At 44.4% G+C, this 27,425-nt stretch overlaps 1 protein-coding gene across 1 annotated transcript in view; it reads left to right on the top strand.

Moving 5' to 3' along the window:
- Window positions 1-27,425, top strand: part of LOC311136250 (roundabout homolog 3-like) — a gene marked incomplete at its 5' end in the record, with an annotated part of 309,721 nt that overhangs the window by 192,216 nt on the left and 90,080 nt on the right. Inside the window, one exon of the mRNA XM_084170382.1 lies at window positions 16,893-17,219. Coding sequence (XP_084026508.1) covers window positions 16,893-17,219 — 327 coding nt within the window. The remainder of the gene's footprint in view (window positions 1-16,892; window positions 17,220-27,425) is intronic.

Below are 27,425 nucleotides of genomic sequence, written 5' to 3'. Positions count from 1 at the left end.
TGTTTGCCCACTGACAAAGAAATGATCAGTCTATAATTTTAATGGTAGGTTTATTTGAACAGTGAGAGACAGAATAACAAAACAAAAATCCAGGAAAACGCATGTCAAAAATGTTATAAATTGATTTGAATTTTAATGAGGGAAATACGTATTTTACCCCTCTGCAAAACATTACTTAGTACTTGGTGGCAAAACCCTTGTTGGCAATCACAGAGGTCAGACGTTTCTTGGAGTTGGCCACCAGTTTTGCACACATCTCAGGAGGGATTTTGTCCCACTCCTCTTTGCAGATCTTCTCCAAGTCATTAAGGTTTCGAGGCTGACGTTTGGCAACTCGAACCTTCAGCTCCCTCCACAGATTTTCTATGGGATTAAGGTCTGGAGACTGGCTGGGCCACTCCAGGACCTTAATGTGCTACTTCTTGAGCCACTCCTTTGTTGCCTTGGCCGTGTGTTTTGGGTCATTGTCATGCTGGAATACCCATCCACGACCGATTTTCAATGCCCTGGCTGAGGGAAGGAGGTTCTCACACATGATTTGACGGTACATGGCCCTGTCCATCGTCCCTTTGATGCGGTGAAGTTGTCCTGTCCCCTTAGCATAAAAACACCCCCAAAGCATAATGTGTCCACCTCCATGTTTGACGGTGGGGATGGTGTTCTCCAAACACGGCGAGTTGAGTTGATGCCAAAGAGCTCGATTTTGGTCTCATCTGATCACAACACTTTCACCCAGTTCTCCTCTGAATCATTCAGATGTTCATTGGCAAACTTCAGACGGGAATGTATATGTGCTTTCTTGAGCAGGGAGACCTTGCGGGCGCTGCAGGATTTCAGTCCTTCACGGCGTAGTGTGTTACCAATTGTTTTCTTGGTGACTATGGTCCCAGCTGCCTTGAGATCATTGACAAAATCCTCCCGTGTTGTTCTGGGCTGATTCCTCACCGTTCTCATGATCATTGCAACTCCACGAGGTGAGATCTTGCATGGAGCCCCAGGCCGAGGGAGATTGACAGTTATTTTGTGTTTCTTCCATTTGCGAATAATCGCACCAACTGTTGTCACGTTCTCACCAAGCTGCTTGGCGATGGTCTTGTAGCCCATTCCAGCCTTGTGTAGGTCTACAATCTTGTCCGTGACATCCTTGGAGAGCTCTTTGGTCTTGGCCATGGTGGAGAGTTTGGAATCTGATTGATTGATTGCTTCTGTGGACAGGTGTCTTTTATACAGGTAACAAGCAGAGATTAGGAGCATTCCCTTTAAGAGTGTGCTCCTAATCTCAGCTCGTTACCTGTATAAAAAACACCTGGGAGCCAGAAATCTTTCTGATTGAGAGGGGGTCAAATACTTATTTCCCTCATTAAAATGCAAATCAATTTATAACATTTTTGTTTTGTTATTCTGTCTCTCACTGTTCAAATACACCTACCATTAAAATGATAGACTGATAATTTCTTTGTCAGTGGGCAAACGTACAAAATCAGCAGGGGATCAAATACTTTTTTCCCTCACTGTACGTTCACCATGATATTGACATTTCTAACTGAAATGGCAAGACAAATGTGGTGTACATTCTGGTTGAGAAAATTGAAATGTAGATCATTTGAAGGTAAACATTACAATATCCATGTATAAAGACTCTGTTGACCCCCAGAGTGAGTTCTTTACTTTGAACTAAATCAAAGCTTAATGGACTCCGAGCATCTCAACCATGTTGGTGGAGGAACTCCACTTTCGGAGTATGAAAATGACCCTAAGCTGTCTTTTCCAGTTGGCGGAGGGAAAGCCCCTCTCTCCATGGCAAGGTGTCTCGTTTTTCAGCCCAAACATTTAGCCCAGAAAACATGTAAGCTGCTTTAGCCACTGAACCTCCCTCCCCTGGAAGGCGTCAACTCCGTAAGTCAGCACCATCTTTCGGAGTTTGGCCACGTTTCCTAAGCCAACCTCCTCTCAAAGACAGAGAGAGAGAGCCTCCAGTGATGAAACCGTCGAGGCCCATGAGGGAGAAGGGAGACGAAAACACCAGAGCAATTTCCTTTCCAGAGTTGAGCCTGCTCTATTTAGTCCCTTGCATCCAACAGAAACTCAATTATGAAGGCTATGGCTTTACGGCCCACTGTTTGTATTCTCATGCAAGAGCCTCTTTTTGTTGTCCCACAGCTCAAAGAGTAGGAGGTTGGGGAGAAAAAACTCACTCCCCGCCCACCTCCCACTCCCAATTTAATTTAGGGAAATGAATGCCATTTACAAATCAATTCCCAGGCTTAGGCGAAAGAGAAGAGGAGGAGGGGGAGGAGGGCTGCTGTAAAACATCAACCTTCAGTTTAGAGGGAGGGGAGGGCTGTCTGGTAAAAATTATTGCAGATGAAGGTTGAGTTGAAGCAGGGGGTTAGCTTAGCCGAGTTTTCAAATGGTAAACCAATGCATGGATTAATCTTCTCTTTTTAGCCCCACAGGGTGATAAGGATTTGAGGTGCTGTGTTCCGATAGGTAGCCCAGGCCTGATTTATTCTCAAGTTCCTCCGGTGGAATTTTAAGGCATTTTGAACGGCTGACTCTGTCATCAGTGTTTTATGCTCAGGTTTGCCCGGCAGGCATACGAAAACAGAGTCTTCTCACATACTTTACCTCATGTGTCATACCTGCCCTATAAGATTACTTTGGAGGTGTGGGGGGTGGTTAGCAAACTAACTAGTTGTGTGGGGGATGGTTAGGATGCTAGTTGTATCAATTAGTCTTCTGTATGTTGGTGATAGGAGTGTGTTGATCTCAAGGCTTTCTCACGTGCTTGAATGAAGAAGACAATTATTCAATTGACCTCGAACCTCTTGATGGGGGGCCGAAATTGTTGTCATGGAGATTTAAAAAGGAAATTTTTTCCCATGTCAAACCATGATAGAATGGCCAAATGCTCTCATGGGCCAATTTGTTGCTGCTGTAGTGAATTTGTGTGGTAAAAATAGTGTTTAGAAAAGTTAATGACATTAGTGGTTATACGCACATCCTTAAAAAACTTAGGTGCTGGGCTAATAAAGGACACTTGAAAAAGAATAGAGGCCAGCACACTGTATATGCTCCCAATTTATCACCTTTATAGGACAATGTTTTGATCCAACATGGATCTTCGTCAAGTCAAACGGACTGAGTGCCACATCCCAAAATATATACACAGAATACACCTCACATGACCATTATGCACATGACACATGGTGGGTGTGGAAACAATTCAAAACAGTGTTATACAAAAGGCAATTTTGCGCACAGTCAATAATCATAAATCACAGAGGTACATATGGTCATAAGGATTATATACATACAAATCGGGCTGAGTAAAAACGTATGTAACAGTAAAAAAGGTTACTTAGGCCTATAGTGTTTAACCATATTTGAATAACATGACTTCTTTGAATTGACTCCTTAGAAAACACCAAGACAAGCTTGAATATGATCTTCTTGCCATTTGTGGGAAGTTGCGCTAAATTGCTAGCCCCTCTTTTATATCTCGAACAATGTTAGCCCTGTGACCTTACATGCAAATTACTTTTCCCTCTAGGCCCATCTTTCATCAGAATGTCGGTCAAGTGAGTACTTAAGTTATTTGGGGAGTTGGGTGATGTACAGATTAGATTTTCTTCCCCAGAGAAGTAGATCAATCTGCTTAGTTGCTAAAATCCCACTTGGATAGACATGGTGAAATAAATAGTGGAGGGAGTTGGCAGGGAGATGGAATCCACTCTGGACGCTGGCACACTCTCTTGTTTCAGACGACAAGGTCAGACCAACCCACTTGCTAACCTGAAGAAGAGGAAAGTGCGACGCCTCAGCAGTTTTTCATTCTCCATTATAGAATGACATTTGAAGTCTGAACAAGACTATGTTCCCGTACCTCTCTCTCTCTCGCTCTCTCCATCCCTCTCTCCCTCTCTCCCACTCTCCCATGCAAGACAACACAACAGTATTCTCAGGCTTAGATCTACTCCCCAGCTAAAAGAGGTCTAATCTAAGAGATTTGGGATGAAGTCATGCTGTTTCAGACTCTGCCCAGCAAACTGGGAACATTCCCAGAACATTAGCTAAGATTCCCATTAAGTTCTAGTTAGGGTTTTATCTAACATTAGGATGATAACATCCCAAAAACATTCAGAGAAATCTATTTATTTATCAAAAATGTTTTAGATGAAATATCCTTGGAATGTTCTAACATTCACTAAAATGTTGTGCACAACATCTGTAACAACCACCACAGAACATTCCCCAAAAGTTTGCATGTTTATATAAAACATTTGCCTGATGTTGCAAGAATGTTCCTATAACACATTTAGTCTGTTCTTTAATGGTTCCAAGAATGTTTCATTAGGTTGTGGGAACAGTCTGCTGTGAACATTTTGGGGACATGGCAAGAGATATCTTCCTAAAACACAAAAACTGTCCAGTTGTGCTGACATTCAGATAATGTTTGTATCAGTGTGCACAAAACATTCATTTGATGTTGCAAGAATGTTGACAAAACAGCCTTACTGAGTTCCTTAAAGGTTCACAGAACATGTAATTAGGTTGTGGGAACAGTGTGGGTACATTACAAGAGATAGGTTCCCAAAACACAAAATATGCTCAGTTGTGATGACATTCATACAATGAATGGAGGTGCTCAGAACATTTCAAGAACATGTTCTATTTAAGTTTTACCACAACATTCTCAGCATACCAATTAGAATACATTCCCATTATGTTTCTCTCCAGATTTAAAGGAAATTTGTATTTGAGGACTGTGTTGTAAGGGATATAGAGACACATGGCATTTAATTTTTTTATAGGACATTTGAACAGCATTTAATCATACAAACACAACCATATATTTTGTTGACAATCTGCACATGTGGGGTTTGAACCTGCAATATTTGGTTCCCAAGCCAGGTCTTTTATCCTCTGCACCACCAGGAAAGCTGTCTTTCATAGTATTTTTTCAGTATATAGCAATGGCAGTATGGCCAATCAGGAATTCCATGTTTCCTTTTTAGCATTCTTAAATATAACTAACTGGTAACTGGGTTATTCACCATCACTTCACCCTCTTTATATGCTGCTTACTTCTGGGCCCATACTGTATTTCAAATCAAATCAAATGTTATTTGTCACATGCGCCGAATACAAAAGGTGTAGACCTTACAGTGAAATGCTTACTTACAAGCACTTAACCAACAATGCAGTTTTAAGAACAATAAGTGTTAAGTAAAAAATAGTTAACTAAAATATAAAATTAAAAAATAATTAAAGAACTGCAGTATAATAACAGTAGCGAGGCTATATACAGGGCATACCGATACAGAGTCAATGTGCGGGGGCACAGGTTAGTCGAGGTCATAGAGGTAGTATGTACATGTAGGTAGAGTTAAAGTGACTATGCATGGATAATAAGCAGAGAGTAGCAGCAGCGTAAAAGAGGGGGTGGTGGGGAGGTGGGGGGGGGGACAATGCAAATAATCCGGGTAGCCATTTGATTAGCTGTTCAGGAGTCTTATGGCTTGGGGGTAGAAGCTGTTAAGAAGCCTTTTGGACCTAGACTTGGCACTCCGGTACCGCTTGCCGTGCGGTAGGAAAGAGAATAGTCTATGACTAGGGTGGCTGGAGTCTTTGACAATTTATAGGTCCTTCCTCTGACACTTCCTGGTATAGCGATCCTGGATGGCAGGAAGCTTGGCCCCAGTGATGTACTGGGCCATACGCGGTGAACAGGGAGTACAGGAGGGGACTGAGCAACGCACCCCTGAGCAGCCCCCGTGTTGAGGATCAACGTGGCAGATGTGTTGTTACCTACCCTTACCACCTGGGGGCGGCCCGTCAGGAAGTCTAGGATCCAGTTGCAGAGGGAGGTGTTTAGTCCCAGGGTCCTTAGCTTAGTGATGAGCTTTGAGGGCACTATGGTGTTGAACACTGAGCGGTGTTCCTTTTGTCCAGGTTGGAAAGGGCAGTATGGAGTGCAATAGAGATTGCGTCATCTGTGGATTTGTTTGGGGCGGTATGCAAATTAGAGTGGGTCAAGGGTTTCTGGGATAATGGTGTTGATGTGAGCCATGACCAGCCTTTCAAAGCACTTCATGGCTACAGACGTGAATGCTACGGGTTGATAGTCATTTAGGCAGGTTACCTTAGTGTTCTTGGGCACAGAGACTATGGTGGTCAGGGAGAGGTTGAACATGTCAGTGAAGACACTCGCCAGTTGGTCAACGCATACTCTGAGTACGTATTCCTTGTGAATGTTGACCTGTTTAACCCTTTGATGCGTATGATCACGTATTTGTGATCATTGTTGAGTGGTCCCTGCAGCCTACGATCTCAAATATGTGATTGGAACAGTAGCAACAGAACTTATGACGCAACAAACGCATCTAAACAGCATTGTTGTCTGAACAGCATCTAAATATTTTTTGGTACTGATGGAAAATAAAGGTCTTAAACTTGATTCCTCAATTTGACCTTTTATTGTAAAAGATAAATGCGAACTTCATCATCCAAGCATCACACGGAACACATCCACAGCCAAACTCATTCCATAAACCAGTCTAAACAACAGGTTGCGCTGACAAAAAACTAAACATAAGTTAGCAACCTAACAGCTAGACTAGTTTACAATGTACCACATCTCTGGTGAGCACAAGAGACTAATGTAATGTTGTTTAGAAAATAAATGCGTGTCAGCTAAGCTAACAGCAGCTAAATTCTTTATGATGGCAGCAATGTTTGTTTATGTTTGACTTGGCGAAAACTCCCTAATCCCAGAATGCCATTCACTATAAGACGCAAATAAACAAAGTCAAATCTGGCTGTGCTCATTGCCTGAAAAATAACTTATTTTGGCCACTTTTCAGCATATTACAAATCATTTATGTACTTGTTACAGTGTATACAAGAACCTGAGCACATGACTTGACAAGTCGTTTACGGTTTTTGACAAATCACAAAGTAAAGAAAATGTTATCACCTCACAGATCATCACACCAAATACAAGCCTACTGCCTAGCCTAACCGTAGCACGAAAGCTAAACAGATGAAACCATTTTAGGGGGGTTTGTGGGGGGGTTCATTTAATTTGTGGGGGGTTTTCAAGTCCATGGGGGGTAGAAATGGGGGAAGGTATTGTGGGGGGATATGATTCAGGAAATATTACTAAATTATGATGGGGGATTTATCAATAAATGGGGGGCAAACACAAGAGAAGTTTATACACTAAATATAAATAAACCCCCTGGAAAGGGGGGTGTGAGCTGGCAACCCTAAGGTACCATAGTTACAATCTGATGCCGTGTTCAAGACAACTGGCACCTCGGGAAAAATCGAGCTCCGACTGGGAAAAATTGTTTTGAACGGTCATCCAACTCGGAATTACAACTAGGGAACTCAATCCTCTGTCTAGAGCTCCGACTTTCCGACCTGAAGATCATTGATGTCATGTTTTTACCTAGTATTTTTCAGAGTTCACAGTTGTCTTGAAAGCACCATAAGTCAGTCGAGTGAACTATCCCTTGTTATAACATCTTTGGTCTGACAGACGCTTACTTGACAACCGGAATGCATTGTATAATATCAACAAACATGGCGCAACACATAGCCGGCAAATAGCTTAGCATTAGCTCATCATAATCAGTACAACATTCACAAAAGTATTTTACACACATCATATGTGTCCATTACAATCTATGCAAGAATCGGAATGCATGACTTCTCACCAGTACTTGAAAACGTGAATAAAACAGTAAATACATTATGATCCATACATTTATACGGTGTGCTACAGCAGAAACGACAACACGATATACAGAAAATAAGCCACTAACTTTGATAGGAACGCACACATGTCCAAAGTCCAATTTGTAAGGAAAACAACCATGAAGGCAATACGGGCGCCAGCCAGAAAATGTGCTGGGAGAAAACATTTGTGCAAGGCCTGTTCTGACTAGAGATGCGCAATGTCTTCATACTTGATCTGGGGAAACACTAGGGAAGTGGTTGGGCTCTCATTGAAGAGAGAAGTTAGTCCCGCTCAAACATAAATTGTCCGCAACAGTGAAATGGGCTACTTCTATGTGAATTAATGAGGAGGCGGAACACACCTCAATTCAAACTGTTGTTAGAAAATAACACTTTTTAGAAAATAATTTGAAATTGACAAGTTGAAACATGGCCTATAGATAATTAGCAGGCAGCATGCTTTAGTTTGAGGGTAGCGTGGGTTAACTGTCCTGTTGTGTAACAATCACATTTTGGAATAGTGAGAAATTCTGACATCACGCGCATGAAAAAACACACAGATATTTGGAACTCACACGTGAAAAGGTTAAAGGTCTTACTCAGAATGGCTACGGAGGGCGTGATCACACAGTCGTCCGGAACAGATGATGCTCTCATGCATGCTTCAGTGTTGCTTGCCTCGAAGCGAGCATAGAAGAAATGTAACTTGTCTGGTAGGTTCGTGTCACTGGGCAGCTCGCGGCTGTGCTTTCCTTTCTAGTATGTAATAGTTTGCAAGCCCTGCCACATCTGACGAGTGTCGGAGCCGGTGTAGTACGATTCAATGTTAGTCCTGTATTGACGCTTTGCCTGTTTGATGATTCGTCTGAGGGCATAACGGAATTTCTTATAAGCTTCCGGGTTAAAGTCCCGCTCCTTGAAAGCGGCAGCTCTACACTTTAGCTCATTGCGGATGTTGCCTGTAATCCATGGCTTCTGCTTGGGGTATGTACTGTACATACGGTCACTGTGGGCACGACGTCATCAATGCACTTATTGATGAAGCCAGTGACTGAAGTGGTGTACTCCTCAATGCCATTGGAAGAATCCCGGAACATATTCCAGTCTGTGCTAGCAAAACAGTCCTGTAGCTTAGCATCTGAGTCATCTGACCACTTCTTTATTGACTGAGTCACTGGTGCTTCCTGCTTTAGTTTTTGGTTTGTAAGCAGGAATCAGGAGGATAGAGTTATGGTCAGATTTGCCAAATGGAGGGCGAGGGAGAGCTTTGTACGTGTCTCTGTGTGTGGAGTAAATGTGGTCTAGAGTTTTTTTTCCTCTGGTTGCACATTTAACATGCTGGTAGAAACTAGGTAAAATGGATTTAAGTTTCCCTGCATTAAAGTCTGTTTGCTTATGGCCTTATACAGCTCATTGAGTGCAGTCTTAGTGCCAGCATCAGTTTGTCGTGGGAAATAGACAGATACAAAAAATATAGATGAAAACTCTCTTTGTAAATAGTGTGGTCTACAGCTTATCATGAGATACTCTACCTCAGGTGAGCAAAACCTTGGGACTTCCTTAATATTAGATTTTGTGCACCAGCTGTTGTTTACAAATATACACAGACCGACACCCCTTGTCTTACCGGTGGCAGCTGTTCTATCTTGCCGATGCAGCGTATATCCCACCAACTGTATGTTATCCATGTCATCGTTCAGCCACGACTCGGTGAAACATAAGATATTACAGTTTTTAATGTCCCTTTGGTAGGATATCCATGATCGTAGTTCGTCTATTTTGTTATCCAATGATTGTACGTTGGCTAATAGGACTGAGGGTAGAGGCAGATTACCCACTCGCCGTCAGATCCTTACAAGGCACCCCAACCTACGTCCCAGATATCTTAGTCTCTTTATCATGCGAATGACAGGGATTTGGGCCTTGTCGGGTGTCTGAAGAAAATCCTTTGCGTCCGACTTGTTAAAGAAAAAATCTTAATCCAGTATGAGGTGAGTAATCGCTGTCCTGATATCCAGAAGCTCTTTTCGGTCATAATAGACGGTGGCAGAAACATTATGTACAGAATAAGTTACAAATAACGTGAAAAAACACACAAAATAGCGCAATTGGTTAGGAGCCCGTAAAACGGCAGCCATCTCGAGTGGCGCAGTGATCTAAGGCACTGCATCGCAGTGCTAGCTGTGCCACTAGAGATTCTGGTTCGAATCCAGGCTCTGTCGTAGCCGGCCGCGACCGGGAGACCCATGGGGCGGCGCACAATTGACCCAGTGTCGTCCAGGGTAGGGGAGGGAATGGCCGGCAGGGATGTTGGTAGAGTATGGTGTTTGCAACGCCAGGGTTGTGGGTTCGATTCCCACGGGGGGGCAGTATGAAAAAATGAAAAAAAATATGTATAATGTATGCACTCACTAACTGTAAGTCGCTCTGGATAAGAGCGTCTGCTAAATGACTAAAATGTTAATCTCCTCCGGCACCATTCTTTACAAGGTATCCAAGACTATGAGTGCTGATCTATGATCACTTTTTCTATATCGGGTGCGTTTTTAAAACTTGAACAGTCATTTCTGACTGGATTTATAAATCTGGATGAAATAAATACATTTTCTCTTAGTAGAGTATATCTAAGTCTCAATTTAACTTATTTTTTTTTTTTAAACATGGTTATAGAATATGTGGGATTGAACATGCAATCTTCGGAACTGCTGCCAGATAACTAACCCTCTGTACCACAAGTGTTTTGTTTTCAGTCAAATGTGGTCAATCAGGACACAACACAATTTCTGGAAAAAAAAATACATATAAATTTTTTTCCCATCCTCTTCATATACGATGCACTTTTAACACTGTATTTTATGATTTTCTTTCTTCATCACATGTGTTGAAAGTCTTTTGAAATGTGATTTTAAATAACTTGTATTCTTGTGTATTCATATGCTTCTTAAATGCCTACTCAGAAAATCCAAACACATTTGTTTTTACCTTTTCTCCATTTCAAAATCACATTTCATAAGACTTTCAACATGTGATGAAGAAAGAAAATCATAAAATACAGTGTTACAAGTACACAGTATGTGAAGAGGATGGGAACATTTTAATAACAGTTTTGTTTGACTGAAACCCCCCCACAAGGAAACAGCGATTCCCTGGTGGCGCAGAGGGTTAATGATCTGGCTATGGAACCAAACATTGAATATAAAGTGTAAAAAATACAGTAGTGTTTGTATGATTAAATGTCACCTACAGTCCTCAAATAAATTGTAATTATGTCTGGATAGAAACGTAATGGGATGTATTCCAATCTGCTGTAAGGAGCTACAAATTTGCATGCTGAGAATGTTGTGATAATATTAGCTAAAACTTAAATATAACATTTTTGAAATATTCTGAGGACCTCAAAGACAAGGTCAACTGTATACTGTGTGAACAATGGAAAATTATGTTAAACCTAAAACAAATATGCTATGAACGTCATAAAAATGGACTTATTTCATTCTTATGCCCCATCAGTGTCATCTTACAACATTAAGGGAATGTCCCTTAACGCACATTTCCATTCAATCTGGAGAGAAACATAATGGGAATGTATTCTAATTGGTATGCTGAGAATGTTGTGGTAAAACTTAAATAGAACATGTTCTTGAAATGTTCTGAGCACCTCCATTCATTGTATGAATGTCGTCACAACTGAGCATATTTTGTGTTTTGGGAACCTATCTCTTGTAATGTACCCACACTGTTCCCACAACCTAATTACATGTTCTGTGAACCTTTAAATAACTCAGAAAGGCTGTTCTGGGAATGATCTTGCAACATCAGGCAAATGTTTTTTGCACCCTAAAAGAAACATTGTAGAATCATCCGCACAACTGGACAGTTTTTGTGTTTTGACAACATATTTTTTGTGATGTTCCCACAATATTCTCACTAGACTGTTCCCACAACCTAATGAAACATTCTGGGAACCTTTAAAGAACAGATTAAATGTGTTCTATGAATGTTCTTGCAACATCAGGCGAATGTGTTATACAAACATTCACCACGACTGGACAGTTTTTGTGTTATGAGAACATTTGCCGCGGCCTAACAAATGTCCTGGGAACCTTTACAGAACCGATTTTGGTTTGCTAGGTGTGCATTAGCACACATTCACTCAAATAATATTGACACAGTCCTGATGTTTCGGGCTCATCCTGATGCTGATCGTGCCCCATCAGTGTCATTTTGCGCTTAGCTTAGCATTTGTCCCTGTCATTTTGAGGCTTACCTGACGAGCATGAAATATTCAAATTTACTCTCATCCTTTGCTGCTAATCAGTCATGATAGCTTGCTGTGGAGTCTTAGTGGACATGACCATATTGTATAACATCTACTCATGAGGCTATTTGTATGTTTTTTTGGAAGGTTTGCAGCAACCATAGTGTGATATCAGAGCAGACTTTGGAATGATTTGATAAACATCTGTTCCTTTATACATACAGTATCTGGTCAATACATCCATAGCCAAACCACACATATCTAATCAAACGAAAGCCAGTTTGTATATGTTACATAAAATGGATGTCGGCCCACCACCTCAAACTCAACAAGACGGAACTGCTCTTCCTCCCCGGGAAGGCCTGCCCGCTCAAAGACCTCTCCATCCTGGTTGACAACTCCACAGTGTCACCCTCCCAGAGTGCAAAGAACCTTGGCGTGATCCTGGACAACACCCTGTCTTTCTCTGCAAACATCAAAGCAGTGACCCGCTCCTGTGGGTTCATGTTCTACTTCATCCGTGGAGTACAACCCTACCTCACACAGGAAGTGGCGCAGGTCCTAATCCAGGCACTTGTTCTCTCCCGTCTGGACTACTGCAACTCACTGTTGGCTGCGCTCCCCGCTTGTGCCATCAAACCCCTGCAACTTATCCGTTCTGGTTTTCAACCTTCCCAGGTTCTCTAATGTCACCCCGCTCCTCCGCACACTCCACTGGCTTCCAGTTGAAGCTCGCATCCACTACAAGACCATGGTGCTTACCTATGGAACAGCAAGAGGAACTGCCCCTCCCTACCTTCAGGCAACCCTACACCCCAACCCGAGCACTCCGTTCTGCCACCTCAGGTCTCTTGGCCCTCCCACCCCTACGGGAGGGCAGCTCCCGCTCAGCCCAGTCCAAGATCTTCTCTGTCCTGGCACCCCAATGGTGGAACCAGCTTCCCCCTGAAGCTAGGACAGCAGAGTCCCTGCCCATCTTCAAACAGTATTTTAAATAATCCAACTCCTCACCTTTAAAAATAAACAAAAACACTTAACCAGCACTTTGACTTGACCACCTCCACCCCACCCCCCCTTCTAGCTCTGACTCTACTGACAGCTACATTATTGAGGAAAAATGTACTTTCTATGCCTGTGATAAGTGGTTGTCCCACCTAGCTATCTTAAGATGGATGCACTAACTGTAAATCGCTCTGGATAAGAGCGACTGCTAAATGACTAAAATGTGAATGTAAATAAAATAATCCTTGTATCCGTTGAAGACAAAACTGCTCATCACTGTCTTACAGTACATTCAATTCCCAAATGCTTCTGCTCAGGTTAATTTAGGAAACCCAGTAACTATAGATATATTTGTGCCTTTGGACAATCTTGTGTCTTGAGTTGCCCCCCATTTACATGTTCAAGTTTGTGGAATTTGGACTGGTATTCACAGATTTTTTACAGACACAGTCATTCCTATCTATAAAAGGCTGAGAGGCTCAGCTCCATGCTCTTCCCCATGGTTTCATGAGCTCACATTAAGCTTTGAAGCCGATGCTCTCTTGTCCCTGTATACCACAGCCAAGTGGTAATAAGTCCATAGAAAGCCTAGGTATATCAGTTACTCTCTCTCCGGACAGTCAAGCATAGGCCTACTTCCTGACTGTCTACTGTCCTCTCCCATAGTTTGCTAGCTCCTCAATAGCCTCTTCAGCTTCTTCAAGTTGCAATTGGAGAAGTCGTACAATGTTGAGGTCACCTTACCGTTTGAACACCTCTCTATAATAAAATTGAACTTCATCTCTTGCCCTTTAGAAGTTTGCATTTCTAAACATTTCTAATATTTTTCCCATTTCTAGTTATGCATCCTTCCACTTGGAAACTGAAGCATGACATTTACCTCAATATCAGGCAATGGTTTCTTCTCTTTAAAATCCTTTGCATAACATTTAGCTCCATTTCCAGTAAGGCGCTCAGTCGCTTTGAGAACACCCACATAACATTAGCTCAGTCTCACACACGGTCCCTTTCCCTTTAAAAACCTTTGGTTAACATTTCCGCATCAGCTGCTCAGACTGGCCTGGCATGTAATATTTATGAAGCAGCTCCTAAAGCCCCTGTACTGCTGGGTTCGTCCACAACCTACCACCAATGTAGGTCTATTCAGCTCTTCCACACCCTAAAAGCTATTAGCTGAGCGTCAGTTGGTCCTATACTGTTCTTCTGCAGAGCCTGGCTTAAAGGGAAGACAACCACTCCGAAGTGACGACTGTTTTCACTCCGAGAGCAAGGAACATACACAGATGGAGAGTGGTGTCTTTATTAATAACCTATGTCAGATTATGTGTTATACCTGGTTGTAGGCATGAGTAGACCAAGCTCTGCTGGAATGCAGGTTATCTTTGTGCTCTTAGAGAGGCAGTATTCAAGTTAAGATTTAGCAGCCAGTTCAAGGGTTTGCTTTGAAAGGCCTATCATTCTGTATGGTAAAGGCCCATGATACACTGAGATGTTAGTCACATACTGCAGGTCAAGCTATCGCATGAAAATTGATGTTTTACATCTGACTCGAAAAGTCCATCTACCACCATTTCCTTTACATCAAGAGTCGACACGTTCCTTCTATAAGAAGATACTTGGTTTGAGTGAGGGTCCATCACTCAAGACAATAGTCTTGTATCTCCTCCATCAACTAAAAGCCTTCTACTTTTGAATTGTTAATCCTATAACCCTGGAGTATTCGACCATGGAGGGAAAGGCATTTTCCCAGTGGATATTAAGCCGCCCTCTTATCAGTTGTTATCAGACACGGTTGGAACTCACATTCTCACACCTGGCCCTGTGGATAGCTTTTGAGAGCCTCATCCTCCATCTTGGTTTGCTGACAAGACAACTCAGCTCAACGACTCAAAAAACCTTTGACGTCCCCAACTGTGGTGGAACAAAAAACAACAACCAAGTCATCAAAATCCGTAATAATTGGCATCGGTGCATCTCCGTTATTATTAAGACAAATATCGGGAGAGATAGTCATCTCCCTGTGTCATCCCTAAAAGCAGTCTCTGTGGAAAATTCCTTCTCGGTGCTTGTCTTTGTGACGCTGTTGTTATTCATCCATAATTGTCTCGTCAACACACTGTCAATCAAATTGGGGGAAAGAGAGGGAAGCTATTTCAAAGCACTCAAGCAACAAAACCTGCTGCATGAAAATCTCTCTCTCTCTCTCTCTCAATTCAATTTCAGTTTAAGGGCTTTATTGGCATGGGTAACGTATGTTAACATTGCCAAAGCAAGTGAAGTAGATAGTAAACAAAAGTAAACAGTAAACATTACACTCAGAAGTTTCAAAAGAATAAAGACATTTCAAATGTCATATTATGTATATATACAGTGTTGTAACAATGTGCAAATAGTTAAAGTACAAATGGGAAAATAAATAAACATAAATATGGGTTGTATTTACAATGGTGTTTGTTCTTCACTGGTTGCCCTTTTCTTGTGGCAACAGGTCACAAATATTGCAGCTGTGAAGGCACACTGTGGTTTTTCACCCAGTAGATAAGGGAGTTTATCAAAATTGGGTTTGTTTTTGAATTCTTTGTGGATCGCTGTAATCTGAGGGAAATATGTGTCTCTAATATGGTCATACATTTGGCAGGAGGTTAGGAAGTGCAGCTCAGTTTCCACCTCATTTTGTGGGCAGTGTGCACATAGCCTGTCTTCTCTTGAGAGCCAGGTCTGCCTACGGCGGCCTTTCTCAATAGCAAGGCTATGCTCACTGAGTCTGTACATAGTCAAAGCTTTCCTTAAGTTTGGGTCAGTCACAGTGGTCAGGTATTCTGCCACTGTGTACTCTCTGTTTAGGGCCAAATAGCATTCTAGTTTGCTCTGTTTTTTTGTTTGTTCTTTCCAATGTGTCAAGTAATTCTCTTTTTGTTTTCTCATGATTTGGTTGGGTCTAATTGTGTTGTTGTTGTTGTTGTTGTTGTCCTGGGGCTGTGTGGGGTCTGTTTGTGTTTGTGAACAGAGCCCCAGGACAAGCTTACTTAGGGGACTCTTCTCCAAGTTCATCTCTCTGTAGGTGATGGCTTTGTTATGGAAGGTTTGGGAATCGCTTCCTTTTAAGTGGTTATAGAATTTAACGGCTCTTTTCTGGATTTTGATAATTAGCGGGTATTGGCCTAATTCTGCTCTGCATGCATTATTTGGTGTTTTCTCTCTCTCTCTCTCTCTCTCTCTCTCTCTCTCTCTCTCTCTCTCTCTCTCTCTCTCTCTCTCTCTCTCTCTCTCTCTCTCTCTCTCTCTCTCTCTCTCTCTCTCTCTCTCTCTCTCTCTCTCTCTCTCTCTCTCTCTCTCTCTCTCTCTCTCTCTCTCTCTCTCTCTCTCTCTCTCTCTCTCTCTCTCTCTCTCTCTCTCTCTCTCTCTCTCTCTCTCTCTCTCTCTCTCTCTCTCTCTCTCTCTCTCTCTCTCTCTCTCTCTCTCTCTCTCTCTCTCTCTCTCTCTCTCTCTCTCTCTCTCTCTCTCTCTCTCTCTCTCTCTCTCTCTCTCTCTCTCTCTCTCTCTCTCTCTCTCTCTCTCTCTCTCTCTCTCTCTCTCTCTCTCTCTCTCTCTCTCTCTCTCTCTCAGCAGGCGCACGTGAAGTGAGCAGCCAGAACCAGTTTCAACTGGACATAAGCTATACGTTTTATTGAGTTACAATTGGCTGACACAGATAACAAGCTCATGCAGTTCTCATCACACAAACACTAAATTAACAGAGGAATCCATTCGGGTTCAGTCGGTAAATACATTTTAATTACACATACCCGAGACCCGTGGCAAGTTTTTTATTTTGGGTCTGTAGAAACCGTCAAGACCTCTACAACAAGGTATGCTTTTAACTCTTTACCCCCTCTCTCTATTCCAGGATCCCGACCCAGGTTGGAGGATGCCCCCCCGCGGATCGTGGAGCACCCCTCCGACCTGATTGTGTCCAAGGGCGAGCCGGCCACCCTCAACTGCAAGGCAGAGGGGCGTCCCAGCCCCATGGTGGAGTGGTACAAAGATGGCGAACGAGTGGAGACGGACAGGGAAGACCCGCGCTCCCACCGTATGCTGCTGCCCAGCGGCTCCCTGTTCTTCCTGCGTATCGTCCATGGTCGACGGAGCAAACCCGACGAGGGGGTCTACGTGTGCGTGGCACGCAACTACCTAGGCGAGGCAGTCAGTCGCAACGCGTCACTGGAGGTGGCAAGTAAGTGCCTCTGCCATTTTGGCTCTTGGGGATAGAGAGGAGGTGTGTTTGACTTTGAGTTGGCAGAAATTGATCAAGTATAGCACTGCATGGCACTGACAGAGAGGATAGGCAATCCTTAGCTCAAGCAAAATGTAACAATAACAACTGCCACTGGAAAGGGAAAGTGTAGCTAGAACAGCCAACAGTGGCTGTTTTCAGGTAGCAGATGTTAGCCCCCGAAATCATCACACACACACGCACACACCCACACTATAGATAACCCTGTGAGAATGGAAACCAATGGAAGTTGGTTCCTAGCAGCTTTTCACAACAGGGCACTGCTGCTATCTGCTCTGCTCAAATAAAACGTGGACGGCCAATTTGATTTCACTATTAGATTAGCCAATGCTCTATTGCATTAGGATTTCATTATGTAATTCCGTTTGATAACAAAACGGGTAATTTGAGTATTTCAGTATTTTCTAGCTGTTTTATGAATAGTTTTCCCTGATATGAATTGAGGATAGTTTCTTGGTATGTATTGGTTGCCTGGTTTTCACTGCTTTAGAATGAAGCCTGGTAGGCTACAGTTACCCCATTCCTTTTCCAAGAGCGGCCATTTGCTCCTCTTTCTTTCTGTTATAGGATGATGTAAGTAGCATATCCGACAGACTGTTTGTATACAGCAGGGCTCTCCAACACTGTTCCTGGAGAGCTACTGTCCTGTAGGTTTTCACTCCAACCCTAATCTAGCGCACCTGATTCTAATAATTAGCTGGTTAATAAACTGAATCAGGTTAGTTACAACTGGGGTTGGAGCGAAAACCTACAGAAGGCTAGCTGTCCAGGAACAGGGTTGGAGAGCCCTGGTAAACAGTATTGACAGCAATATACACATATTTGTTAGAGTTCAATTCTTGTGAAGGCTGTCTTTGCCCCAACACTGACTATACCCTCTGTCCCTCAAAACACAGAAACAACTGAGTTTTTACTGAGGGAGCGGTGAAAGTCAAATGCTTTCAACCATCCTTTTGTGGAGCTTAGCCCCAGCCAATATCACTCACCCTAAATCTCCCAACCATCTCAGAGGAGAGTGGTTCCTCTCTGGGCGACCCCAACCATGAGACAGCCCTGGGGCCAATGCTCCGGAAGTAAGATGTGCGTGCACACACACACACACACACACACACACACACACACACACACACACACACACACACACACACACACACACACACACACACACACACACACACACACACACACACACACCACTCCTCTAGAAAATGTATTTTGAGGTTTTAGGGGATTAGGAATGGGGAGGAAGGAGGGTACTTGGCAGAGAAGGGTGTCTGAGTTGCCCTCCTCCCCTCTGCAAATGGCCAAGCTGCTACAGGGCACGCTCTTCTCAGGCAGCTCCAGGCTGGCTGCCCTCTGTTATTAACCCTATTGGTCAGGGCCAATATGGGCCATGGTGCTCCATAACTGCTTCAGGCTCCACACTCAGCAGTTTCCAACCTCACGTCCAGCTAGGAGCAGAAATACAGAAATATAGGCCCGGACCTATAGAGGCCAGCAGAGCCTGAACCCCTCTTTTTGAAGAGATTTTTTTACTCGTAATTGGACGAGTTGCAATAGCCTATTTTCTTTCACTTTGATCGTGCTTTGATCGTGAAAGCATCCGTTTCGATAAAGCTTTTCGGTTACAACAGTCTTTGCCAGTCTGAAAGTCAACTATCTGAGATAGTCCTCCAAGTATCTGGTCTCCAGTGATCAGCTATGTCAAATGAATTGTTGTGACAATGTGTTTCCACTGAAAGTGCCCACTGGTACTGTGCTAGAAGGTGTGGTCTTCTCTCTCTTTGAATCCCTTCAGGAGTAGATCTCTCTGAGTTGGTCTGTTTCTGAGTTGGTCTGTCTCATAGTTAGTCTTGGAGTTGGTTAGTCTCGGAGTTGATCTCTCTGAGTTGGTCTGTTTTTGAGTTTGGACTGTTTCTGAGCCCTGCTGTGTGTCCAGGCTTCACTAATGGAATCAGTGTGCCGGCTGCCAGGCTCGTGGAGGCTGAGGACAGGGCAGAGGACAGGACCAGGGGGGCTAAACACAAAAGGAGGGGTCAGATGGCCGAGGTGAGGCCGGGACCCTCTGGCTGGTCCCTCTGGTCCCCCTTCCGTCTGGTGGTCATCGAGCTGGGTCCACCGGCCAAAGCTGTCCTCCTCAGAGGATCATCAATTAATAAGACCAGACTGGGGCTAATGAGACCAAGGCTCGTGCTGGTGGCCTGTGGCCAGTGTGGGTGTGTTTGTGTCTGGAGAGGATTGAGGTTAAGAGGACATGACAGCAGGTGGTGTGAGGAACAGTCCCCCCCACACACACACACACCCCACCCTTGCCCCCATGCTAATGAGTGCTGGGGCATCTGCAAGGCCATTGTGTGCCCTGGGTTACAGCAGAAGCATGCAGGTTTACCCCAGAGAACAATAAAATCCCACTCCAACCGTTGTGACTAATCAAGCTCCATTATCTCTCATGGATACAGATCACTATCTATGCTGGCTATACCGCCACACTGTTAAATACACCAGACCCTCCCACTGACCTCAACCATCTGTCAGATTATGTTAGTTCCCAAACTGTTATGCAAGTGTAGGAGTGCTAGGCAAGATATATTTCCTAGATGTACTAGGTCGTTTTTACGCGTTGACTCGGAGTCCTGTAACCTTGTTATACTGTGATTACAGAATTCCTCAGATTTGTTCGGTTATCTCAAAAGCATGTTGTTCGGAAATGAGTTGCAGTGCGAAAATAGATAAACTCCCATTCAATCAATCAATTTTATTTTATATAGCCCTTCTTACATCAGCTAATATCTCGAAGTGCTGTACAAAAACCCAGCCTAAAACCCCAAACAGCTAGTAATGCAGGTGTAGAAGCACGGTGGCTAGGAAAAACTCCCTAGAAAGGCGAAAACCTAGGAAGAAACCTAGAGAGGAACCAGGCTATGAGGGGTGGCCAGTCCTCTTCTGGCTGTGCCGGGTGGAGATTATAACAGAACCATGCCAAGATGTTCAAAAATGTTCATAAGTGACAAGCATGGTCAAATAATAATCAGGAATAAATCTCAGTTGGCTTTTCATAGCCGATCATTAAGAGTTGAAAACAGCAGGTCTGGGACAGGTAGGGGTTCCATAACCGCAGGCAGAACAGTTTAAACTGGAATAGCAGCAAGGCCAGGCGGACTGGGGACAGCAAGGAGTCACCACGGCCGGTAGTCCCGACGTATGGTCCTAGGGCTCAGGTCTCTCAGTTGGCTTTTCATAGCCGATCATTAAGAGTTGAAAACAGCAGGTCTGGGACAGGTAGGGATTTCGTAGCCGCAGGCAGAACAGTTGAAACTGGAATAGCAGCAAGGCCAGGCGGACTGGGGACAGCAAGGTGTCATCATGCCCGGTAGTCCTGACGTATGGTCCTAGGGCTCAGGTTCTCAGAGAGAAAGAGAGAACGAGAGAATTAGAGAGAGCATACTTAAATTCACACAGGACACTGGATAAGACAGGAGAAGTACTCCAGGTATAACCAACTAACCCCAGCCCCCCGACACATAAACTACTGCAGCATAAATACTGGAGGCTGAGACAGGAGCGGTCCGGAGACACTGTGGCCCCATCCGAAGAAACCCCCGGACAGGGCCAAACAGGAAGGATATAACCCCACCCACTCCGCCAAAGCACAGCCCCCGCACCACTAGAGGGATATCCCCAACCACCAACTTACAATCCTGAGACAAGGCCGAGTATAGCCCACAGAGGTCTCCACCACAGCACAAACCAAGGGGGGGGCGCCAACCCAGACAGGAAGATCACGTCAGTAACTCAACCCACTCAAGTGACGCACCCCTCCCAGGGACGGCATGAAAGAGCACCAGCAAGCCAGTGACTCAGCCCCTGCAACAGGGTTAGAGGCAGAGAACCCCAGTGGAGAGGGGAACCGGCCCGGCAGAGACAGCAAGGGCTGTTCGTTGCTCCAGCCTTTCCGTTCACCTTCACACTCCTGGGCCAGACTACACTCAATCATATGACCTACTGAAGAGATAAGTCTTCAGTAAAGACTTAAAGGTTGAGACCGAGTCTGCGTCTCTCACATGGGTAGGCAGACTGTTCCATAAAAATGGAGATCTATAGGAGAAAGCCCTGCCTCCCGCTGTTTGCTTAGAAATTCTAGGGACAATTAGGAGGCCTGCGTCTTGTGACCGTAGCGTACGTATTGGTATGTACGGCAGGACCAACTCGGAAAGATAGGTAGGAGCAAGCCCATGTAACGCTTTATAGGTTAACAGTAAAACCTTGAAATCAGCCCTTGCCTTAACAGGAAGCCAGTGTAGGGAAGCTAGCACTGGAGTAATATGATCAAATTTCTTGGTTCTAGTCAGGATTCTAGCAGCCGTATTTAGCACTAACTGAAGTTTATTTAGTGCTTTATCCGGGTAGCCGGAAAATAGAGCATTGCAGTAGTCTAACCTAGAAGTAACAAATGCATGGATTAATTTTTCTGCATCATTTTTGGACAGAAAATTTCTGATTTTTGCAATGTTACGTAGATGGAAAAAAGCTGTCCTTGAAACAGTCTTGATATGTTCGTCAAAAGAGAGATCAGGGTCAAGAGTAACGCCTAGGTCCTTCACAGTTTTATTTGAGACGACTTTACAACCATCAAGATGAATTGTCAGATTTAACAGAAGATCTCTTTGTTTCTTGGGACCTAGAACAATCCATTCTCCTGTGGGGTCAGGCTCGGTGAATATGTTGCTGTTTTTAGTTCTACTGATGGCTGCTTTATTATTCTATTTATTTAGTTGTGTTGTCCTCTTCCCCAGGAGCCTGCTGCCTGCCAGCCGAGAGGCCGTTTCAAAGTCATTGTTTTCACTTAATTGACTCTGGGAACTTTTTATTGACAGACACATTACACTTTGTGCGTTCAATGTGGCTTCTGCCTAACGAAAGGACAATACCATATGCTGTTGTATTAAAAGCACATTTCAAGGGGATTTAGGTGCGTTTGACCCTCCACAAATGATTGAGCAAACAGACATTTAAACTCTCTATTGATTTCTACAATATGTTTTTTTAATGAGTTCTCTGAGCTGAAATTAACCTTAAGATGACCACTGGTCAGAGAAGAGCTTAAGTCATTTGACTGGATCTAAATGGATTTAGTTTCAGATCTATCTGGTTTGGAGTTTGTTGACGTGGGGGAAATGGGTGTAGTTGAACTCACCCCCCTTTCTCTACCATGCTGGAGGGAGTTGTTTGGGAGTCTTCATGAGCAGGGCACATTAATGGGCACAGGGTAAACACCACTCAGCACATTTGACCGAGAACTGGGCACTGCGGTGGGCAAATGGTCAGTAGAAAGTGCACCTTCGCCATCTGTTCCTGGGCCAAGTGTTCATTGGGAGCCGTCACACTGCCCAGACGCTGCCCATACGTCATGAGTGGACTGAGACAGCTGGATGCTCGTCCACTGACGCACAGAGTCTTGACCGTCTCCGAGATGAGACTGAAGTGTCAGATATGACTAGCCTGCCAGTCTGTCTCAGCTACAACCAACAAAAACCACACGATGCACAAAGTCAGGAAAGCTTGCTGACACCTAGCACAACTTATACAGCGAACTAAGAAAGTTGGCATCACCCAAGGGAATTGAATAGCATACAGATGTAGGATCTTAATTTGAGCCAGTTTGGTATAGCAGGAAAATAATCCTGCAGCAACAGGAAATGTGAATTATGTGGATTATAGTTTATGGACATTTTTGTAGGGGTTGATCCATTTTTCATAAGGAAAAATCAAGTCTGAAATTTCAAAGTGGAAATTACAAACTTCAGAAGCTTTTTTAAATACACTACAAGTTTTTGATTTCCTGCATTACAGGAACATTCTCCTGCAAGAGGGTGATCAAATTAAGATCCTACATCTGTAGCATCACACACAAACAGCCTCCTATTCAATCTGCCTCCTATCCTATCTCTATCCAATACACAAATGTGATGACATGTACCTCAATTACAGCAGTGTACAAAGGCATCAATGACCTAACAGTGTAATCGGTTGGCACATTCTGCTAGATGCTAGAATAGTGCGGTGTCTGGCATTGTTACCGGCCTGGCCATGTTTGCGTAAGCGTCTATTCCAAATCCCCCGATGTGGCGGTTGGTCTGTCTGGGAAAAGGAAACTGCTAAATTTACCAACGATGGAGCGAATAAGCACACATAAACATATTGAAAACAGACCTGGTTTTTACCACCAATGTGGGCACCCAATATATAGATGTCGTATCTTAATTTGATAATCCTGTTGTTGTAGGAATTTTCCTGCACAGCAGGAAATGCAAACATGTAGTGTATTTGAGGTTTAAAAAGGCTTCTAAAGTTTGTAATTTCCATTTTAAAATACTTGATTTGCCCCAACGAAAAATGGATCACTCCCTACAAAAAATTATATTAATTATAATCCACATAATAATTCACATTTCCTGTTGCGGCAGGATTCTTTTCCTGCTGTAGAGAACTGGCTCAAATTAAGATCATACATCTGTAGCTTGCACTCTTGCTCACTGCCCAGTCCCAGTCCAGATTCTGCATTTCAGTCATGTCTCTCTTCTGTTGTGTGTGCGTGAGTCATTCTACTGACTATGTTCAGAACTTGTTTTTTTAACCCTGCGTTGGCTCCTGAGGGAAGGCGGATATACAGTCATGGTCAAAAGTTTTGAGAATGACACGAGTATTGGTCTCCACAAAGTTTGCTGCTTCAGTGTACTTAGATCTTTATGTCAGTAGTTACTATGGTACACTGAAGTATAATCACAAGTATTCCATAAGTGTCAAAGGCTTCCATTGACAATGACATTCAGTTTATGCAAAGAGTCAATATTTGCAGTGTTGACCCTTCTTTTTCAAGACCTCTGCAATCCGCCCTGGCATGCTGTCAATTAACTTCTGGGCCACATCCTGACTGATGGCAGCCCATTCTTGCATAATCAATGCTTGGAGTTTGTCAGAAGTTGTGGGTTTTTGTTTGTCCACCCGCCTCTTGAGGATCGACCACACGTTCTCAATGGGATTAAGGTCTGGGGAGTTTCCTGGCCCCAAATTGTCGATGTTTTGTTCCCCGAGTCACTTAGTTATCACTTTTGCCTTATGGCAAGGTGCTCCATCATGCTGGAAAAGGCATTGGTCGTCACCAAACTGTTCTTGGATGGTTGGGAGAAGTTGCTCTCGGAGGATGTGTTGGTACCATTCTTTATTCATGGCTGTGTTCTTAGGCAAAATTGTGAGTGAGCCCACTACCTTGGCTGAGAAGCAACCCCACACATGAATGGTCTCAGGATGCTTTACTGTTGGCATGACACAGGACTGATGGTAGCGCTCACCTTGTCTTCTCCGGACAAGGTGTTTTCCGGATGGCCCAAACAATCGGAAAGGGGATTAATCAGAGAAAATGAATCTACCCCTGTCCTCAGCAGTCCAATCCCTGTACCTTTTGCAGAATATCAGTCTGTCCCTGATGTTTTTCCTGGAGAGAAGTGGCTTCTTTGCTGCCCTTCTTGACACCAGGCCATCCTCCAATAGTCTTCACCTCACTGTGCATGCAGATGACTTTCTTCACAACAATTGAACCTCTCTCCTTCTTGATGATCCATTAAATGGTTGATTTAGGTACAATCTTACTAGCAGCAATATCCTTGCCTGTGAAGCCCTTTTTGTGCAAAGCAATGATGACGGCACGTGTTTCCTTGCAGGTAACCATGGTTGACAGAGGAAGAACAATGATTTTTCTGTTATTCTGACTCAATCAGCATGACAGACTGATCTCCAGCCTTGTCCTCGTCAACAGTCTCACCTGTGTTAACGAGACAATCACTGACATGATGGCAGCTGGTCCTTTTGTGGCAGGGCAGAAATGAAGTGGAATTTTTTTGTGGGGGATTAAGTTCATTTTCATAGCAAAGAGGGAAATTGCAATTAATCTGATCACTCTTCATGATATTCTGGAGTATATGCAAATTGCCATCATCAACACTGAGGCAGCAAACTTTGTGGAGACCAATACTTGTGTCAAGGATTACTTTATACTATTCCAGGTATTCCTTAAAGAGGTAGGGTTTCAAGTGTCTCCGGAAGGTGGTCAGTGACTCCGCTGTCCTGGCGTCGTGGGGGAGCTTGTTCCACCATTGGGGTGCCAGAGCAGCAAATAGCTTTGACTGGGCTGAGCGGGAACTGTGCTTCCATAGAGGTAGGGGAGCTAGCATGCCAGAGGTGGATGAACGTAGTGCCCTCGTTTGGGTGTAGGGTCTGATCAGAGCCTGAAGGTAAGGAGGTGCCGTTCCCCTCACAGCTCCGTAGGGAGGGACCATGGTCTTGTAGTAGATGCGAGCCTCAACTGGAAGCCAGTGGAGTGTGCGGAGGAGCGGGGTGACATGAGAGAACTTGGGAAGGTCGAACACCAAACGGGCTGCAGCGTTCTGGATAAGTTGTAGGAGTTTAATGGCACAGGCAGGGAGCCCAGCCAACAGCGAGTTGCAGTAATCCAGATGGGAGATGACAAGTGCCTGGATTAGGACCTGTGCCGCTTTCTGTGTAAGGTAGGGTCGTACTCTGCGAATGTTGTAGAGCATGAACCTGCAGAATCGGGTCACCGCTTTGATGTTAGCAGAGAACGACAGGGTGTTGTCCAGGGTCACGCCAAGGTTCTTTGCACTCTGGGAGGAGGACACAATGGAGTTATCAACCGTGATGGCGAGATCATGGAGCGGGCAGTCCTTCCCCGGGAGGAAGAGCAGCTCCGTCTTGCTGAGGTTCAGCTTGAGGTGGTGATCCGACATCCACACTGATATGTCTGCCAGACATGCAGAGATGCGATTCGCCACCTGGTTATCAGAAGGGGGAAAGGAGAAAATGAATTGTGTGTCGTCTGCGTAGCAATGATAGGAGAGACCATGTGAGGATATGACAGAGCCAAGTGACTTGGTGTATAGAGAGAATAGGAGAGGGCCTAGAACTGAGCCCTGGGGGACACCGGTGATGAGAGCACGTGGTGCGGAGACAGATTCTTGCCACGCCACCTGGTAGGAGCGACCTGTCAGGTAAGACGCAATCCAAGAGTGAGCAGCGCCGGAGATGCCCAACTCGGAGAGGGTGGAGAGGAGGATCTGATGGTTCACAGTATCAAAGGCAGCGGATAGGTCTAGAAGGATAAGAGTAGAGGAGAGAGAGTTAGCTTTAGCAGTGCGGAGAGCCTCCGTGACACAGAGAAGAGCAGTCTCAGTTGAATGACCAGTCTTGAAACCTGACTGGTTTGGATCAAGAAGTTCATTCTGAGAGAGATAGCAGGAGAGTTGGCTAGAGACGGCACGCTCAAGAGTTTTGGAGAGAAAAGAAAGAAGGGATACTGGTCTGTAGTTGTTGACATCGGAGGGATCGAGTGTAGGTTTTTTGAGGAGGGGTGCAACTCTCGCTCTCTTGAAGACAGAAGGGACATGGCCAGCGGTCAAGGATGAGTTGATGAGCGATGTGAGTTAAGGGAGAAGGTCTCCGGAAATGGTCTGGAGAAGAGAGGAGGGGATAGAGTCAAGCGGGCAGGTTGTTGGGCGGCCGGCCGTCACAAGTCGCAAGATTTCATCTGGAGAGAGGGGAGAAAGAAGTCAAAGCATAGGGTAGGGCAGTGTGAGCAGGACCAGCTGTGTCTTTGACTTAATAAATGAGGATCGGATGTCGTCAACCTTCTTTTCAAAATGGTTGACGAAGTCATCCACAGAGAGGGAGGAGGGAGGGGAGGAGGAAGAGGATTCAGCAGGGAGGAGAAGGTGGCAAAGAGCTTCCTAGGGTTAGAGGCAGAGGCTTGAAATGTTGAGTGGTAGAAAGTGGCTTTAGCAGTAGAAACAGAGGAAGAGAATGAAGAGAGGAGGGAGTGAAAAGATGACAGGTCCGCAGGGAGTCTAGTTTTCCTCCATTTCCGCTCGGCTGCCCGGAGCCCTCTTCTGTGAGCTCGCAATGAGTCGTCAAGCCACGGAGCAGGAGGGGAGGACCGAGCCGGCCGGGAGGATAGGGGACATAGAGAGTCAAAAGATGCAGAAAGGGAGGAGAGGAGGGTTGAGGAGGCAGAATCAGGAGATCGGAGGGAGAAGGATTTAGCAGAGGGAAGAGGTGATAGGATGGAAGAGGAGAGAG

Source organism: Coregonus lavaretus (assembly GCF_964263955.1).
Source record: "Coregonus lavaretus genome assembly, chromosome: 10".
Lineage (NCBI taxonomy): Eukaryota > Metazoa > Chordata > Actinopteri > Salmoniformes > Salmonidae > Coregonus > Coregonus lavaretus.
The sequence above is the reverse complement of the archived record's forward strand: the minus strand, read 5'-3'. Positions and strand labels throughout refer to the sequence as shown.